This window comes from the organism of the source record quoted next, unplaced genomic scaffold (assembly GCF_019419815.1).
Source record: "Pyrus x bretschneideri cultivar Hongxiangsu unplaced genomic scaffold, Pyrus_bretschneideri_v1 Contig25, whole genome shotgun sequence".
Classification (NCBI taxonomy): Eukaryota; Viridiplantae; Streptophyta; class Magnoliopsida; order Rosales; family Rosaceae; genus Pyrus; species Pyrus x bretschneideri.
In genome coordinates, this window is record NW_025999557.1 from 5,649,819 (window position 1) to 5,669,282 (window position 19,464).

The following is a 19,464-nucleotide window of genomic DNA, read 5'->3' on the forward strand; positions in this document are numbered from 1 at the left end:
GGATGAAAACCAAAAACCGTGCATAAATAGTACTGGTTACAAATTTAATAAATTGTAAAACTGAGTGGACACTAAACCGACGATAGAAAGTTTATTACAGTTCTATTTGTGCATTCTTCTCGTGTCGCCATTCAGAAATTATGCATCCAAAATCATATTACATTTACTAATCAAAATAGAACAACTTGTTCATCAACAAATGGTTCAACTTCCTACTAATTCTTGAAAGCTTGGTAGACAATCGAATGGAGAAAAACCCCCCAACCCTCAAAAAAGCAGTGAGCGTGCCGCCATACCTTTGCAAATGCCTCTCCTCGAGTCAAGATTTGGTGCGAAGAAGCTCTTCGGAAGGAACCTCAAGTGTTGCCCCGGCATGATCTTTTTCCGGCTTCACTTCTGCAAAACCAATCAGAGTTCGAACGGTAAACAAACCTCTTTGGAATTCTGCTCATGACAGAAGCAAATATATCATATGCAACTCTCATCAATCTCAACTTCCCGGTCACTGTTGCGGTATCTCAAGTCAAACACGCGATCTGAAACACCACTGTAATGACATCCGGTGTAGCAACATTTCTCTCCTCAATGATTCCTTATGCTAAATTACTATTGCCATTTCATTGGAGCTTACCATATCAGATTTCGAATTTCGGCACGATAAGAAAAACCAATCACTGAAATCTAACAGAAAATGTACACAAAAGCAACCCACACAAGCATTTTAACAAACACACCCAAGGCATTCACAACGCCGTCGTTTCATTAGGAACACACGCTTGCTACTACTGCAACAATGTAAGGGATTTACGAGAGAGATTATTTGGAATTGAAAATTTACCATAACCGCCGCGGGGATTGAGCTTGGCCTGGACGATCATTTCGCTGATGAAACGGGAGGCCTCACGTGCCTGTTCCAGGAGACTCTGGATCTCCGCCTCTGACGTCACGTGCCTATTCTCTTCGAACTTCTTGCGAACCTCCGCCGCCGCACCCTTCAGCATCGGCGTGTCTCCGGCGAACGACTTCCGCGTCGCTCGTAGCACCGCTCTGTACGCGCTCAGTACTTCTACTCTCGCCATCTCAGACTAACAGCTCCGCCCCTCAGTCCTCTCTCTCTCTACCTTCAGGCCGTCTTTTACTATTTCGTACTTGCTCCTACGACGACGTTGTTTCGTCATTTTTTTAACCTTTATTTCATTCCCAAAATTAATTAAATATAATGGGCTATTTCAGTGAAGCTGTTTCTCTTTTGGGCCGGGCAGCAAGTGTTAGCATGCAAGGTCCATTTTTTATTTTATATTTTATTTTTAAATATAAAAAGTATCTCGCTGCACATTGATGAAAGACTAATTCTTTTTTATGTGGATTCTTGGAACTACATTAGGTGGTATGATAGATTTGGCTTTTGGACTAAATGGGTACACCAAAACAAAGCTAATGACTCCGAAAAATGCATCCGTGAGAGTTTCGACTCGCATTGCGAGTTTGAAACCCTTGCTCGCTTTCCACTTGACCAACTCTTAGAATTTGCAGAATTATTTCTTTATTTTTGAGAGGAAGGGTGAAAAAAGTTAGAACAAAATGACCCGAATCACATGTGCATATACAGAAGTAGAAACGACATCATATTTTCTTCATATTCACGAATTGACCCCATAGTCTATTGGGTTATGTGGAAATATATAAGAGCAACTCCACCCCTATCCACTTTGCGCCAGCACCCAGCGCATTTATCCACTTAATTGAACAGTAATAGACCCAATGAACAGTAATAGGCCAAAGTATCTCCACTCCAAAAAAAATGTGCTGGCACCTAGTCTAAAAAATGCGCTGGCACAAACGATCTCTACCCCTACAAAATGCGCTGGCACCCAGTCCATTTAAAATATTAAATAATTTTTTTATAAAATAAAAAAAAAATAGTTTTAATTTCGGATAGGATTTTTAACCAATCTCGTTACGCCACGTGTCATTATCCGAACATACTACTTTTTTAATAGATTTCCGCTAAGATTTTCAACCAATCCCGACAACCCACGTGTCACTTCCTGTTTACAATAATTTAGGCAAGATTTCGATAAGATTTTTAACCAATCTCGTCACGCCACGTGTCATTATCCGAACGTACTATTTTTTGAATAGATTTCCGCTAAGATTTTCAACCAATCCCGACAACCCACGTGTCATTATACGAACGTACTATTTTTTGAATAGATTTCCGCTAAGATTTTCAACCAATCCCGACAACCCACGTGTCACTTCCTGTTTACAATAATTTAGGCAAGATTTCGATAAGATTTTTAACCAATCTCGTCACGCCACGTGTCATTATCCGAACGTACTATTTTTTGAATAGATTTCCGCTAAGATTTTCAACCAATCACGTAGTACCACGTGGCATTGTCCAAAACCTCATATTCTTCTTTTTTGTCCATATAAACCCTACATCCCTACATCCATCCTCACACTAAACTCAATCTTTTTTTTTAGCTCAGAATTCTTCTTTATCGTTTTCAAATCTTGAGTTCTTACAATGTCTTCTTCAAGGATAGCGTATAAACAATTGCAAGAGTAGCAGAAAAGGTTGTTGGCACAACAGGAAAAATTGGTCAATCTTGACCAAGGTAGAGGTGGAGATGAGGCCTTCGCAATGGAGGAGGATGAGGATGATCACCATAGAAGGCGGAGGGCCTCACATTCCCGCCGTATCATGGAAGCTATGGGTCAGATAGCCAAACCCGGACGTGCGGCAAACATCGATAGAAGAAGGGAAAGATGAGGTAAAGATCTCTTGGAAGATTATTTTATTCCCAACAACGTTTTCCGTGATCATATTTTTAGACGTCGTTTTAGAATGCAACGAAGTTTGTTCGCTAAAATCATGAGTGATGTTTGCAACCATGATCCATATTTTGTGCAAAAAGAGGATGCTTTTCATGTTCTAGGTCTTCTTCCTGAGCAAAAAATTATGGCTGCCTTGCGAATGCTTGCATATGGAGCATCTGCAGATCAAGTGGATGAGATCGCAAGGATGGGAAAAACAACAGTTCTGGAGTCCCTGATGCGGTTTTGCTCTGCAATTGAATCCCTCTACACCAATGAGTACCTTCGGCAACCCACGACAAGGGACATGCGAAGGCTTCTGAGGAAGGGTGAGATGCGAGGCTTCCTTGGCATGATTGGAAGCATCGACTGCATGCACTGGACATGGAAAAACTGTCCAAGTGCATGGCAAGGAGCTTATGGCGACAGAAAAGGAGCCAAAAGCATCATTCTGGAAGCGGTGGCTTCTTTTGATACATGGATTTGACATGCTTTTTTTGGTGTTCCAGGAGCTCAGAATGACCTAAATGTCCTTGCCCAATCTCCAGTGTTTGACGAACTGCTACAAGGGCGTGGGCCGAGATGCACATATTGGGTTAATGGTAATAAATACAAGGGACCATACTACCTTGCAGATGGTATTTACCCAAGGTGGTCAACATTTGTCAAAACAGTGCCACACCCGCAGAGTGAAAAAGATAAACACTTCGCAAAGTGTCAAAAAGGGTGTAGGAAGGATGTCGAGCGTTGTTTTGGTATCCTGCAAGCTCGTTGGGCCATTGTCAGGCCTGCAGCTAGAATGTTTGATGTCGAGGCTCTTCGATCCATCATGATGACGTGTATTATTCTCCACAACATGATTGTTGAAGATGAGTATGATTATGATGTCGTCGATGAATACGAGCTGGATCCGATGAACAACTCAAGAACACAAATCTACTATGCTCATGACCGGACCGAAGATCCCGTGCAACACGAGCCGTTGGAACGAGATGGACGTTACAATGAATTGATCGTTCAACGATACACTTCATTGCAAGAGCCATACTGGCACATAGCCCGCCAGAATGACTTGATTGACCATCAGTGGAGATTGCACGAAGGCGAAGATAATTAAAATAAGGCTTGTGGTTGAAGAATAAAGTGTATTGTTTTTTAAGTAATCTTATTTAGTGTGTTTGTTTTTTTTTTTAAGTTTAAATGGTGAGGTTATGTAATTTTATTTGGTGTTTTTTTTTTAAATGTTTATTTGGTGAGTTTATGTAATCTTATTCAAATATTTAAATAAAGTACAAAAATTACATAAGAAATTAAATAAAGTTCTAAAAGTAAATAAGAAATTAAATAAAGTTCTAAAAATAAATACGAAATTACATAAGAAATTAAATAAAGTTCTAAAAATAAATACGAAATTAGAAATTAAATAAAGTAGTACAAATAAATGCGAAATTATACAAAGTCTGTGGAGTTAGGATATGTGGTGCTAGGATCTTGGTTGCTAGGATTTCTGTAGCTGGAACCCCCTTGACTTGTTTCGGCATCTCTTGCACGCCTCCTTCGCACGACATCTCTTTTTTCTGATGTCCAAAAATATTTTGAATTCGGAGACAGTCCTACTAGAGACTTGTTCATAGTGTCACGATCTGTTTGAGTCATGCTTTCTTCTCTAAGCATCTCATTCTCTCGATGAAGTGCTTCTCTAATCATCTCGTTCTCTCGATTAACTATTTCTCTTTGTCTCTCAGCCGCTGCATCACGAGCCTCAGTAGCTGCTATTATTGCTGCCATAGCAGTAGCTTTTTCCTCATCTCGTTCCTTTTCCCATGCCATGTTCAGTTCACCTTGACGAGTAAGTTCCTCCATATATTTACTGTAGTCATTTTTGGAAGAACTACCTTTTTTCTTTGATGCCTTTTTACCTTGAGGCCTGAGGGACTGACGAGTCGGTTGGGTCTCTGGCACTAGTTCAGGCGTCCCTTCGGTGTCTTCAAATGTGTTGGCTTCTCGTTCGGCTGTGTCTGCTTCTGGCGAACTGTGTAGACCCATACCGTGCATGACAACTTCTGGACCGGTTGCCACAATTTTGTATTTAGGGCAATCTTTGACAATTTGCCAACATTCCCATTTGTTGAATGATTTGTTATGGTTCTTTGCATTGTAGAATGCTTGTGCTTGTAGTGTCTATAAAAATGTGGGATAAGATAGTATTAAAAAATACGGGTGTAACACAAATAAATAAATTAAAATATTGATGGACGTGGAATGCATATAAATTACATAAGAAATTACATAAAATATTGATGGGCGTGAAATGCATATTACATAAAAATTACATAAGAAATTAAATAAATTAAAATATTGATGTGGGTGGAATGCATATAAATAAATAAAAATATTGTTACCTCATCCGCTAAACTTGTCCCACTACGCAGATTACCAGAAGCATGAGAGAGGGCGTTTTTCCAACAAGTAAAGGATGCGTTGAGTTTTTTCCAACGACCTTGAAGACCTTGACTAGATCTGACATCTTTTCCATGTACATCGCAAAACGATTTCGTAATTTTACTCCACATTTCTCGCTTATCCATCTCATTACCCGTAATCGGGTCATGAGTAGTGCGAACCCAACATTCACACAACGTAACATCTTCACTGAGCTTCCACGAAGTCATTTTTTTCTCTTAAAGTGTACAAAATATTCAAATGTAGAAAGTGTAGAAAATATTGAAATGTGGTGTAAGGTGGAAGATGAGGGTTAGGTATTTATAGAAAAAAAAAAATTTAATTTTTTAAAAATTTTCTGTATTTTTTAAAAAAAATTTGACAATTTTTAATTAATTTTTAATAAATTTTAATGTTGTAATTAATCTGGACCGTTGGATTTGAAAAATAATCAAATCCAACAGCCAACACGCTGCCACGTGGCCAACGGTCAAATTTCTGACCGTTGGGCCTTTTTTTTTTTTTTTTTTTTTTTTTTTTATTTTTGGTGAAAAACATGTGGACCGTTGATCTGTGATCAGACGGTCCAATTTAAAAGTGAAATATAAATTTTTTTTACCGTTGGAAATCCAACGGCTCTGAGGAGGGCTGAGTCCACTTGCGCGACATGCGGGCCCCACCGCCTGCAGACCCGGTCGGCTACTCGCGAGACGGAGCGCGTGTTGTGCACGCGCCAAGAAACGGACCGGCCTCTGGGTCTGTCCATTTTGGGCTGGGCTCTTGACTGGCACGGGCTGGGTGCCAGTCACTTTTGCGGGCTGGAGCAAATTCACTGCATGCCAGGCCATTTTCTTCACTTGGTGCCAGTCCATTCTGCACGGGCTGGACTTGCTCCAAGTACAAGGTCGATTTCAAGCTGGTACCCAACCTTTGAAAACCCTACTGACTGACCAAAAACCTACCTGTGAATTCATCATGCATTCAGACGTTTGCGAGTCTAATGGCATAAGCAAGTCCCACATTTTATGCCGATAAGGACTCCACATAAACCGAAAAGTCGATAGAAATTCGAATCAGTGGCAGAATGAACAACACACAATAGCATAATGCACGTTCATACTCCTCCACACACGATTTTAGAATGCAACATTGTGGCATGAATCCGAATTCTTTTGCGTATACATACCAAAACCTCTCACTCTCTAAATGGACCCGACAAGTGGGACAGCAGTGATTACAGCATACACAGATTTCATCAGGGGGCCAACATCCATCCTTCCGAATAGAAACCCGATGACTAAGTGATATAAAGGAACTTTGTTTACCGAGAAAAAGGATATGTAGAAGCCTTTTGTATGCGCCAACCAGTTCGGCTACCTTAATGCATCAACCATTCTGCAATCATGTTTCTTCCGCCGACATCTGTGATGGGACTTTTGATCCACAAATGTATTCTCCCCCACTGTCTCCATCGGAGAATCAGCATCTGAAGCAACAAGGGACGCATCAATATACATATATATATATATCCAGTTGAATCAAACAATTTGGAAAACCTAAGGTTAGAATCTCATGAATACATACATAAAAACAAACACAAGAAAAAGAGCTAAGCAAATTAGAAGATTCTACAATTTCCCAAACTACTTGATGGTATTCTTCTTCTTTTGCTCCTCCTTTTACTATTTTATTATATCCATCTATTTGCCTACGTTGATAAGCTGATAAAGCAAGAGTGGAACACGAACATCTACCCGAGGGTATCACAATATTGTTCTTTATCACACTGGCATACAGCGACTAAACAAGTGCAAGCAAACATACTGATAGATCATTTTACTCTAGTGTTATAAAACTACGACCAAAGTCCAAAAAGGAAAGTCGGGGTCGGTCATATTCACTTAATCCTGACTATAAAGCTATGTCCTTGCTTGTCCAAACTTATCTTAATCTATAAACTTGTAATGCCGAAACAACTTCATGGTGTGCCCATTCTGATTACTGCCTAACATATTCAAATGCAACACTGGTGATGCTACTCCATTTATGTTCAAAGTTCCAACTAAGATCCCTCTAGTTTACTAAATGAGCGTTAGAGCGAGCCACCAAGCTAAGCCTTCAAATTCGCCCCTCATCCCTCACCCTAAACTTTTATTTCCGCGAGTGTCTATGTTCAGATTCTATCTACCAGGCAAACTTGAATATCAAAACTAGAACACAATGCAGAGAACTCAAGCTATATATACAAAATTCGCAAATCCGGAAACTTTCCCGAAACCCTATAACGAAACTGTAGCTGCTGCACAAGTGAAATGTACTCAAATCCATATATGCTAATCTGAAATGCTTCATTGTGCTTCAAATTAAACAGTTTTTAGACAAAATGTACCTCCAAACTGATCGCCCCAAAACAATACCCGAGTATCCTCCTCCTCCTCATCAAACTCATCGCCATACCCGAACTCCGCGTCCCCGCGATAACCCGGTTCACTGCCGTACCCGGACTCATTCCCCTGTATATCAAAACCCCCAACGGGACCAAACCCAGCACCCACATTCTCCTTCTCTCCACTCCCCCCACCTCCATCTCTCTCCTTCCTCGAATTCCTCGCCTCGCTCACATCCGACGCCCAATTCGCATCCCCATTCCCAAACAGCTCCCCACTCGAGTCCGTCCCCACCGCCACCGGAAAATCTGAACACGTCCCGTACGCAGCCGAAGCCCCAACCGAGCAGCACCTACGGGTCCCACTCCGATCACTACTCCTCCCCGAAACCGACCTCGACCCGCGACGCCGCCGCTTCTTAGCGATGAACCGAAAGCTCCCGGTCCCATTATGGTGTCCGCCGGAGATCGTCCTGTCGTCGTCGACCAGGGTCAGCCGGGACATGTCGATGGCGTCGACAGAAAATGAAGTCGTTCGATTGGATAAACAGGGACGCTTGGTGTGGACGAGGAGGCCATTGGATTTGGGATCGGAGGAGTCTAGGGTTTTGGAGGTGGGCGTGGAGGTCTGCTGCTGCTGCTGCAGGTGGAAAGGTCTCCATCCATGGAGCTGGAAAGTGCGCCGTGAATCTAGGGATTTGTGTGACATTGGGATGAGAATTTCAGCAGCTTACTTAGAGTTTCAGCATTTTCTCAGAGAATTTGGAGCTCGTTTTTTTTTTTTTTTTTTTTTTTTTTGAAATAAATGAATATTCTATGATTTTATTTTATTTTTCTGGTGAAGGATATTCTGTTCCCACGCGCGGGAATATATGAAGTTACAACGCGGCGCACCTTTACACTTATCGATCACTTGCCCAGCCTTGAGAAGTTGAGATATTGCGTCTTTATTGGTTTTTTTTTTTTTCTGTTTTTTTTTTTTGTTTTGTTCATACCAAAAACTGCTTAGAGGTGTTCGATTATGTCATTTGTACGTCACTTTATATCGACGCAATTTTTTGAAATTTTTCACTTAGTGCCGTCTAAGTTCTATTTAGATGTTAGGCGGTGTTGTAGAAGTGGTGTAGCTTCGGCTTCACGGCTTTTTGGTCGGCATAAAGTTGAGCTCGATGATGTAGTTGGTACTCTCATTGTGAGAAAATAAGCATTTGTCTCCATATCGACAACCTTGTAATTATAAAATGAAAGTGAATAAAAGGCCACGAGCAAAGTAACACGTGAAGTGTAACACAACCTATCGTACTGATGAGACAACAAAAACTCTTGACGAGCTCTTAAATACGAGGAAGACACATTGATTTGGTAATGAAATGAGACTAATAGAAGATTAACTTCGAATGATTAATTTGACCGTCGGGATAATTGTTATATATAGTAAGTATCAAATTGCACAAAATTTTCATATAAATTTCGCATCATTAAGTTCGACATTTCTTTGCATCTTTTAATATGCTTTCTTATACATGATTAGAGTAGTTTAGGTAGACATGGATGTGCCAGTTGATTATATGCTAATTGATTACGATTATGTTCGCCTCTCATGAGTTTGATCCCAATTGTTATATTGCAGAACAAATTGCAAAGGAAAAAAAAACTAAATAAATCTACAAAAATGTGGAAGTCAAACTTGTAGTCAGGCTGAAATGCCTATTAAGTCTTTCCGGCCCCGGAAGGGATGGATAACCATGGATTGCCACTGGTTATCCTTTTTTTTCATTTTTAAAGTTGATAAAATTACAAGAAAACCTAAAAAAAATGCAATTATTTTACAAAGCAAATTACTAAAAAAATTAGGAAACAAAATTCAATTTCAGTACGACAAACAAAAAAATGACTCATTTTTGACCGTCCATTTACACAAATAATACGAGATCGACGGACGTGATCAACTGAATAACTAATTTATTTCTTTATTTTTTAAGGACTATTTTCACAGGCGAAAATTTCATCGGTTTACATGATAGACCAACACCGTTGATACCGCCCACAGTCAGCAGCTAGAGCGAACCAACCACCGCAATCGCGGATAACTCTTGACCTCCACGGACCGTCGATACAACTGATTCGACTCGATCATCCGCCGCGCGAGAGAAAGAAATGGCATCGGGGTGGGGAATCACCGGCAACAAAGGGCGGTGCTACGATTTCTGGGTGGACTTCAGTGAGTGCATGTCTCGCTGCCGTGAGCCCAAGGACTGCGTCCTCCTCCGCGAAGACTACCTCGAGTGCCTCCACCACTCCAAAGAGGTCGGTCAATTTCTCTTCCAATTAATTAGCTTTTGCTAATCTCATTTCTAATGTTACTCAGATCGGTTGTATTATTGTTGGTTAATTATTTGTGAATCTAGCTCTGGTTTTCCTCAATTGATTTAATGATCCGTCGATGCGGGTTTCTAGCTTGCTGTAGATAATGTGGTGTTTAAAGCCATAGGATTTGATTAACAGCTGCATTCCAAGTCTTCATTGGATAGCTAATTTAGGGTTTTCTGAAAAATTGGTTTTATGATTATGGTTTCGCTTATTACATATCATTCATCTTCGAAGTCTGCATTGCGATTGAAGTGTTTGTGTCCTGAGTGGCATGGCTACTGCGAAGATTGAGAGGGATAGTTGTTTTGAAGATTAAGGAAAACTATACCTTTTTTCTGGTTCGAAAGGAAGGGGACTAGTAAAATTAGAATCGTTCCTAGAAACAGAGAAAGTAGTATGCAGAACTGAAGCATGGCGTTGCTTGTGCATTGTGCATAATAGCTTTTCAAAATATTTCATGCGACATTGTTGTTGTTAGGCATTTAAAGATTTAACTGATGAATAGGTCAAAATTGCAAAGCTAAACGAGTTTTTCTTTTGGTTGGGATTCGGGAGATTGACTAGTTATTTTCATGGATGATTTTTATGTAATAGAATGATGGCTCATCTTCAATTAGAGCCTTTAATATTGACTACTTGTGGCCCTTTTGATAACCATTTCGTTGTTAGTATAGTATGTGGGAGAGAGGAAAACTGAATAAAGGTGGAGGTAATGTAAAACTTAGAACTAAAACTAAATGGTAATCAAACGGGACCTTAGCTTTCCAGTTTCCTCTGTGTGGTTTGTAGTCCATGTCCCCCATATGATATGATCCATAGTTTGATCGTTAACCTAATATCAAATCAACAGTATATCCTGGTGATGTAGTATCTACGTGAAACATATGTAAACATATTCTGGATTATCTACATGAAAAAAGGCCTCACGATGGTGAAATTAGCTAGTGTCATAACCCATGAATTAGCTTGAGGATGAAATCAAGTGCCAATGGTCTTACATTGCACGAGTAACGAGTTTGCCACCTCCATTTTCTATTCCATTTTCTCCGGACTTGCATATGCATTTTCAGGTTGTTTTTTATTTTTCTATTCTCCACCTTGTAGTAACATATAACTGTAGAACCGCTTGGGAATAATCTTGAATCCGAGTGCACTATACAGTTCTATGTATCTCCTAAAATTCAAGAGAAAAAAGATGAAGTTAAATGTATCAAATATTTGGGAGATAGAAACATAGGAGTTGCTTGGGTTTACTTATGTGTTGTGTATGGCTGATTCCGTTTGTTATTGTAATCACATTATATTTTTAGATTTCATCGAGTACAAAATGGTTCAACCTTATGTTAAATGTTGAGTTCTATGACTTTATACACTATCTGTAGCATTTAAGAATAGGAGGTTAAACATAATAACAAATTGACAACATAATTGGTAACACAATTGGCAATATAATGTATAGTTCAAACAAGACAATCTTCTACAAAGTTTTGCTCATCAGCAAAGGTGAGAAGAAAATGTCAAAAAGTACATGATTGTCATCATATAGTGTCGGGTGAGGTGAAGCTATTTAGTGTTTTCCCTGATTTGTAAACTTTGGAATCAAGATGGCTTTCTCATCCCTCTCATGATTAGGTTCCCAAGTCAAGGTAATAAACTTGTAAAATGGCTTTATTTCACTGCACGCATGAGCCATTCACCTCAGGGTATGAACATACATAATCATGTCATAACTTTTTGGAACTTGCTGAACAACAAATATGAGACTTTGCAACTTGGTAATGTGGTTCGTCTTAGGAGAACATTTACTACAATAATATTTACCTCTCTCTTAAAGAGAGAAGTTTTTTGTCTTGTTTGCATCATAATTTATTGCGTATCTATTATCGCAGTTTCAACGAAGGAATCGAATTTACAAGGAGGAGCAGCGTAAAATAAGGGCAGCTGCACGGGCCAAGGAGGGTGGAGAGGTTCATAAGCATCAGCATCCATAGCAGAAATCGACCATCTTTTGAACTGAAGGAGTAATAAATGTGTGGAGAACGAACGCTGTATCTTTGCCGAGACTGGTCTTTTACTTGATTATGGTCAATTTAGTTTTACTTTTAGTAGCTGCAGATTCGACATTCATTTGCTTGGTGACTTAAACTGGTGTTTCTGCCCTTTCTAGACTAATATGACTTGGAATATAAACCCGATTCCTTTTCAAATTCTTTGTTTATTTTTCTCTCTTTCCGGAAGTATTCCTACAGGCTGAAATTTATGAATTGCTTCGTGTGGTTTTGAAAGCTATGCTTCGGTTTTTTAGATGTCGAATTCTCCATACATCGAATGTCTATCTACCATGTTCTGTCCTTTCTGTCACTTCTTGTGGGGCAATGAATAAGGAATTTGTTGTCCAAAACGAAGGGAATGAGTAGGATTTTGTTATATTTCTCTTACATTTGAAGGGGTGATTGTTACTTCTTGTATGACTCTGCTCCGTGTTCTTTTATCCGTTTTTTTTCGCCAGATACTGACACGTAATCAACATATGATTCACTCTTGAGAATAAAGTCGTGCCAGAATTTGACGGAAAAGTAGATGAAATTTCATCAAATCTGATGGTGTAGTATTAATTGGCTAATTTTAAATAGTTCGGATTAATTTACTAAAAAAATATTTAAGGTGTTGATTTTAACTCGTATAACAGTTCAAAAGATTAAACGGCAGTTTGTTCATTATTCTAGCTGGAGTAAGTTCATATTTGCAACATCATCGTTGGTTTTGAATAGTTTGAGTTCGAAACACAAACCTACGAGTACGACGAGGACAAGTCACTGCAGTTCGTAATCAGATTCGTTACACCACGTCCGCAAGTGCGGTGTGCACTCTTTGGTCCCGCGTGAGATTCAACGGTCCAGATACAAATTCTCGCAAAACCGATTAACGATCGGGCGGTTTGAACTAATAAACCAAAAACAGAGTCGTATATACTGCCGTACTCAGTGCAACAGGTTATCCGAACCCATAATTATATCTGGCAGCCCCACAAATCTTCTCTCCAATTTCAAAACCCTAACCCTTGAAACTCCAGCCCTTTTGGCCCCTTTCTGCTTCGCTGCGATCCCCAATTTTCATCGGAAGGTAATAGAAATTAAAATCGTAATACATTTTGTTTTCGATTTCGTTTCGCAAGAACCGTAGGATGATAGAATTTAAATCGAATGTGAATTTGCATTTTGATTATCGTTTTCGGATTCTCGTTGACTGAACTCAATAAAATTAAACAATTTCTGTGATTTGAATTTTTAATTTATTTTCCATTGAATGCCTTATCTAAGAAAATAGGATCCTTGAGGAATTCAATTTGTTTACAGAAGATGCAACTTTGGAGTTTTTCGTTTCCGAATTTTCAACGGGTTTGTTTGTTTTTTGGCAGTACAATGAGCAGTCGTAGTACAAGCAGAACTCTCTATGTTGGGAATCTGCCCGGTGATATACGCGAGAGAGAGGTGGAAGACTTGTTTTTCAAGGTAATTCAGTTTGTTGTTTGAATTGATATGCGGACGCAATGCTACGCGGTTTTTTGATGGGAAACTGTTGTTTGGAATTCATTTGATTGTACTTGTATGTGTAGAAGTAGAACTGTACATTGATGGGTTTCATGTTGTTTAAAAACGAATAGAATTTTGAGATTAGGAATGGAAAAGCACGTGTTTTTTTCTCTCGCAAAACTTAACCTTCGTATTCTCTTTCTCGGGTGTGAACAATCATATTATCTTTCGAAAAACTTGCTTCTAAATAATGGGACTTAAAATAATAGCCATGAATAGACTGACTGAAATTTCTAATTTTCTCCACAGTATGGACGCATAGCCCATATTGACCTGAAGGTCCCTCCAAGGCCTCCTGGTTATGCATTTGTTGAGGTGAGATCCGTTGGCTACTTTCTTTACGTTATGTGTTTCATTTTTTCTGTGTTTGAACAAGTTCTTTGGTACAGTTTGAAGACTCTCGTGATGCTGAAGATGCACTCCGTGGTCGTGATGGCTATGATTTTGATGGGCATCGTTTACGGGTAGGCTATTATGCTTACTTTTCATGGTAGACATGGTACTTTGCCTAGACATAGTATTCTGATGTATATCTCTGTAGGTTGAACTTGCACATGGAGGGCGTGGGCATTCATCTTCTTCAGATCGTCAAAGTAACTATAGTGGTGGTCGAGGTGGACGTGGGATGTCTAGGCGCTCAGATTATCGTGGTGTGTATTTCATTTGATATACGTTGTGCTGTTTTATATGTGGTAGGATGCATCTGATGTGTTTCTAAACCTTCTCCGCCCACAGTGTTAGTCAGTGAACTTCCCCCTTCCGCTTCATGGCAAGATCTTAAGGTGTGCTATTGTATTTATCAGATGAAGATTTTTTTTTCATTATAATTCTCCCTTGATGTGGTAACTGTCAATTCATATCTGACACATGTGATGCATTTTATTTAGGATCACATGCGACGGGCAGGAGATGTCTGTTTCTCCCAAGTTTTTCGTGATGGTAGTGGTAAGTTGCTTTTCATATTCGAGGGTATTCCTTTGGTATCATGTGTCAGATATTTGCTTGGATATTTTTTTTGCGCATCTCCAATCATGATCTCCATTTTTAATTCAAAATTTAGTTAAAAAGTTACTTTAGGAGCTCTCTAGAAAATTTATACTCTTAGCATACTTGCTAATTTATGGAGTCATTATGATTGTGAACCAATAAGAATTAAGTTTTCATGTAAAATATTATTCAAACATTCGTAATTAATGCTATGAACTCCTTTCTCACTCTTTAGAGATGAAAGTTTCCAGCTCTCTCCCTATATTTTGGCTAGGAGGTCATTTCAAGATCCCATTGGAGATGCTCTTAGAATTAGCATTTTCGAGTTCCTACATAGCTTAATAGAATTTCCAGTTTTTCTCCTACCGTTTCCTGCTAGTTTTTGTTGATTTGGCTGGTTTTGTCATGTTGGTGACTTAGAAAAATTTATGATATGTGGTACAATAAAAGTTGCTCAGTGGTTCATAGTGCTTCTCAACCAATGTTCAGACTGTTTTTGGGATATATTCTGCTCTTTCATATAGTGTCATTTTAATATTGTTTAGTGGTTCATGGGTCTTCATATTTCAATCGTTTTAGCTTTTATCCTATGTTTTTTTTTTTTTTTTGTAGGCACAACTGGGATTGTGGATTACACGAACTTAGAAGATATGAAGTATGCAGTAAGTGTTCCTTTTACTTTCTCACTCCAGACATACATAGTTTCTTTAACCTTCTACGAAGCATGAGTTCTAGGTGTGAAATATTAGTATGTTGATGTCTCTGAAGCATCTATGTAAGAATCTCAAGCTTCATAAATTTGTTTTCTGCAGATCAAAAAGCTTGATGGCTCTGAGTTCCGGAATGCTTTTGACCGCCAATCTGTTCGTGTATGAATCTTACAGTTGAAAATCTCTCTCCTTACCTTCTATACTTTTTGTTAAATTCGTTTATTATCTCATTTTATTACACAGGTGAGGGAATATGATGCGAAGAGGGACTCATCTAGGAGCCCTAGTCGCGGTCGATCTCATTCAAAAGGCAGGAGCTACAGTCGCAGTCGTAGTCCAAGTTATAGCCGGGACAGAAGCAGGAGGTTTGACCATTGTCAATTCCACAACTCTGTAGATGTGGGGAATAAACATTTCTATTTAATGTTGTGACTTTTACATATGATTGCAGCAAGTCTCCAAAAACCAAATCTTCACGCCGCTCACTTGCTAGATCTCGATCAAGATCTGCTTCTCTCCCCGGTTCACGATCTCGCTCTCCATCAGGGTATGGGTTATTTTTATTTTTTCAAATAGTCAGTTACCTATTGGTATGTTGATTACGTTTGATCTGGGTTTTCATGGGTCCATGTGGTGAATAATGATGGAGATTACTATTGCAACATGTGTAGAATTAAATGTCTTCTTGCAGTTGTAAAGTATGAATTATCTCATTTGTGCTGGAATCTTTTCGTGTTGGTCAATTCCATTGTTTCCTGCTCAGCAGTTGGGGTTGCCAAGAAAGAGTCAGATATCCAACTAGTTTTTATTTTCTTTTCCCTTTTTGCTTGCATGAAAATTACGTTTGTTTTTCTTTTAGATATGGATATATGCGGCGAACTGGGGATTGGATTTTAGGATCTTGATTGGATAAGGTCAATTGCTTACAACTCTTTTTCTATGGAGGTATGCTGTTATTTAGATAGGCATCTTTGCAAAACGTTCATGGTGCCTCTGTTCTAATGCTTTTGGCATTGTGAATGTCCATGGGTGCTAGATTGGGATCAATGGAAGTCTTGGATTGCACTAGTAAAGCTGGATATCTGTGAACTAAGTGCCATTGGGACTTGGAAGTCATCGTCAATGAGCAGTAGAGACAATTTGATTTTCGTTTCATGCTCCAACATTTTGCCAGGCTAATAGGTCACACTATCTGGATATGCTGGATTCTTGTGTTACAGTAGGGAAGAATGCTCCTTTTCTTTCCCACTGTTGTCTTATAAATAATTATAAATTTTTCTTTTTTTTCAAATATTTCTCCCTCTGATTTTGTGATCTGTTTTGGTGGGGTTTACGTCAATTCTTTCATTCATTTTTTCTTCTATTGGTATGCTAAATGTTTAAATATTTTTTCTTCTATCCTTATTGGATGTGGTAACTTCACATGGAAGAGGCATCAAGGACCTTGGATCAAATTGGTAATAGGAACATGGTTATTAAATTCGGTTGTTTCTGGAACTTTTGCAGATCAAGATCAAGAAGCAAATCTCCAGTGCCTTCAGTAAGTCTTATTTTTGTAATATTGTTTCACTTAAAAAGTAGTTCAATATCTTGTTACTTGCCCCATTTCGGTAGTTTTTTGCATTCTGGGGTTAATTTAAGATATTATTGAGGTTTGTTTATGACATTTTTGTACTGTGATAGTGGATGAAGTGAAGTCTAATGTTTATAAAGTTTGGCTGGCAGTTGATTTGATTTCTCCTTTACTAATGACGGCCTCTCTGGATTTGTTTTGACATTGGGTTCGTGTGATAACTGCAAATGGATTATGGCTCTTTGGCCCTTTATAATTTTGTTTTGTTGGCATAATCAGAAACGCATAAGTAAAAGCCCGAAGAAGCACCTTAGTAAAAGTCCAAAGAAGCGTAGTGCCAGCAGGAGTCCAATCCGGAGCAGGAGCAGGAGCAAGAGTTTGTCACGGTATCATTCTCGAGCATTATTTATACTTTTGTTAGTGTCATCAGTGTCGCACCATCTTTTTCTTCTCTTGACACATTTTCCTCGAATTGCTATTGCTTTGTGAACGTTGAACTTGTGCAACAATTCGTTTTAGACTCTGATTGCAATTCTATTTGATAGGTGATATGATGTTATCCCTGACCTGAAGTTATCGCTCGGAGAAAGGTTTACAATCCTTGTTAAGGGACTGTAATACGGGCACCTTTTATTTAGCAGACTTGTAAGTTTATGGATAGATTCATTTTCAAATCACTGTCTGTTACATTGTTGGCTATTGTTTAACCGAAACTGGCGTTTTACCGTCTTTGCACCTTGTAATGCATTTGAGATTCTTTACTACATTTTTGCTGAAGTCTCATTGTTCATTTGTTTGTTTAACATTGACGCGATTGATGATATACTCGAATGAACATCCAGCGACGGAAAAGTGTATGTTGAAGGCCCTCGTATGTTCTTTTGACAATGTGATATTCTAAACTAGGGGATATGTGATATGAATTTGGGTGCAAGAGGGATGACACGCTGCCTTGGTGAACTGGTCTGACTCGCGTGTGCCCGACTTTGTCTATTTTGATGCACTATTTTGTGTCAAGTGATATGGAAGTGTTAGAGAGATACTCTTGAATTTTGATAGATTCACCACTTCTTGTCTATTGGATGAGTATTTCTCTTTTTGGAGACGTAGCAACTAGCAAGCATCAATTAGATGGGCGACGATGAACTTTGTTTAGTTGCAAGGGAGAATGTCACGTGTTGTAGCAATAAGGTGTTATGAAATGCACATGATGCAAACTAGCGGTGGCAGTGCAATCTGCGGAAGATAGGATAATAACAAATGGAGTACTGTCTTTTGTTTCGGACACGCTAAAATTTTTTTGGCCTTTTTCGATTGGTGGTTATGCCATTCAATAGTTTGCCTAGAGTGAGGAAAACGACAACGTTCAGATTTGTGGACTCAAATGTCCTACATCGAACACCGCATACCACTTGCGACCAAAAGCAGCCGCATTCCACTCTCATCTCTAATCACGAAATAAAATCTAATAAATATAGGAAATTTTAACGAAAAACTCAAGTACTGTTCAATTTAATGAAGATTCATATTTTTATTCTAAAAACTTAATCATGATATTATTTATTTACATCTTTTTGTCATTTTCGTTAAAACTCAAAAGTTTTCAAACCCTTTCCATTAGTTTTCTTTAAAATATATGTTGTGATTGGCTACGAGAGTTTCATTTGCAAAGTACTGTATCCTAGTTAGACACACGAATTTCGTTACCTGTAAACTTATTTTATCAAACACAAGTACTTCATTTTCAAAAGAATTATTTCTTAATTGGACATGAGAATTCTCTTTTTAATGAACTTACTTTGTGATCAGACACGAGAGTTGGATTACTAACCAATCTTATTCCACGAATCAAACATGGCCACAATGAAAACTAGATGACTCAATTATTATACTTGAGGCAAGTGAATCAAACACGAAGTGTTAATCTACTATTATTTTACCAAATGATGGATTTTCTCAACAAGTTTGGATAAGAGCATCACAATTCCTCGAATGTCATATGAGAAAGTGGGGGTGGGGTGGGGGAGAGCCACACGTTTCCTCCTAATAAAGTGTGGTCAAAAGGCTCACAAGTGATGAGGATGTAAAGTGTCCCCCAAAAATAAGTGTGTGTGACAACATGACAGTGAAATATACAATTTTTAAGTCTCACATACACTCATGAGGAATTTCGTGCGGTCACAAATAACAATAGAATCCTATCTTACTAAGTGGAATTGTTTGTATAATTTTAAAACGTCATGTGCTTGGTTTTGCATTGAGTTTTTTGTTAGTTCCAAATACTTTATGCTTTTTTTAAGACTCTCCACCTTAACCATTTTCTCGTATCTTATCTTCAATTACGGCCACTCCGTCTTTACCTCGTATATCCTGCTTTTGAATTCTATCCTTTCTCGAGGGGTCACAAAATAAACAAATTTTCTAATTTAAAAAAAATAAACAAAAAAACAAACAAACAAACAAATGAAAAGGAATCAAACTGCACGTATTTCTTTTAGGTTAGTTAGTCATAGTAGTGCAGTTCTAAAATTAATTCATTCTGTTGTCAAGATATGTCTGTTTTCTTGAAGAAATTCTCTA

The 19,464-nt window shown here is 38.7% G+C and overlaps 4 protein-coding genes across 12 annotated transcripts; 2 read left to right on the plus strand and 2 right to left on the minus strand.

Moving 5' to 3' along the window:
- Nucleotides 1-3: 3 nt before the first annotated feature.
- Nucleotides 4-1,163, minus strand: LOC103928374 (mitochondrial zinc maintenance protein 1, mitochondrial-like). The gene is made up of 2 exons (XM_009337405.3): nt 839-1,163; nt 4-396 (listed from the first exon to the last, which is right to left on the minus strand). The coding sequence occupies exons 1-2, from the start codon at nt 1,077-1,079 to the stop codon at nt 320-322; spliced, it is 318 nt and encodes a 105-aa protein (XP_009335680.2). The 5' UTR covers nt 1,080-1,163; the 3' UTR covers nt 4-319.
- A 5,187-nt stretch (nt 1,164-6,350) lies between these two features.
- Nucleotides 6,351-8,450, minus strand: LOC103928428. The gene is made up of 2 exons (XM_009337469.3): nt 7,655-8,450; nt 6,351-6,751 (listed from the first exon to the last, which is right to left on the minus strand). Exons 1-2 carry the CDS (start codon nt 8,358-8,360, stop codon nt 6,639-6,641), a joined length of 819 nt encoding a protein of 272 aa, XP_009335744.2. The 5' UTR covers nt 8,361-8,450; the 3' UTR covers nt 6,351-6,638.
- A 1,221-nt stretch (nt 8,451-9,671) lies between these two features.
- On the plus strand, nt 9,672-12,228 carry LOC125478652 (NADH dehydrogenase [ubiquinone] iron-sulfur protein 5-B-like). The gene is made up of 2 exons (XM_048587044.1): nt 9,672-9,958; nt 11,911-12,228. The coding sequence occupies exons 1-2, from the start codon at nt 9,809-9,811 to the stop codon at nt 12,010-12,012; spliced, it is 252 nt and encodes an 83-aa protein (XP_048443001.1). The 5' UTR covers nt 9,672-9,808; the 3' UTR covers nt 12,013-12,228.
- A 761-nt stretch (nt 12,229-12,989) lies between these two features.
- Nucleotides 12,990-17,650, plus strand: LOC125468008 (serine/arginine-rich-splicing factor SR34-like). 9 transcript variants are annotated; one of them, XR_007259439.1, is made up of 14 exons: nt 12,990-13,144; nt 13,440-13,533; nt 13,864-13,929; nt 14,004-14,078; nt 14,156-14,264; nt 14,350-14,396; nt 14,502-14,559; nt 15,214-15,263; nt 15,414-15,470; nt 15,555-15,676; nt 15,763-15,858; nt 16,003-16,096; nt 16,171-16,256; nt 16,348-16,602. XR_007259439.1 is itself a non-coding variant. In XM_048587039.1 (14 exons), the coding sequence occupies exons 2-14, from the start codon at nt 13,444-13,446 to the stop codon at nt 17,431-17,433; spliced, it is 915 nt and encodes a 304-aa protein (XP_048442996.1). In that variant the 5' UTR covers nt 12,990-13,144; nt 13,440-13,443; the 3' UTR covers nt 17,434-17,650. The 9 variants fall into 9 exon arrangements, 4 of the variants coding, with proteins under 4 accessions (XP_048442996.1, XP_048442997.1, XP_048442998.1 ...); XR_007259440.1 differs by having other exon boundaries at nt 16,171-16,225; XM_048587039.1 differs by lacking the exons at nt 16,003-16,096; nt 16,171-16,256; nt 16,348-16,602 and adding exons at nt 16,818-16,851; nt 17,164-17,270; nt 17,430-17,650.
- Nucleotides 17,651-19,464: the final 1,814 nt, after the last annotated feature.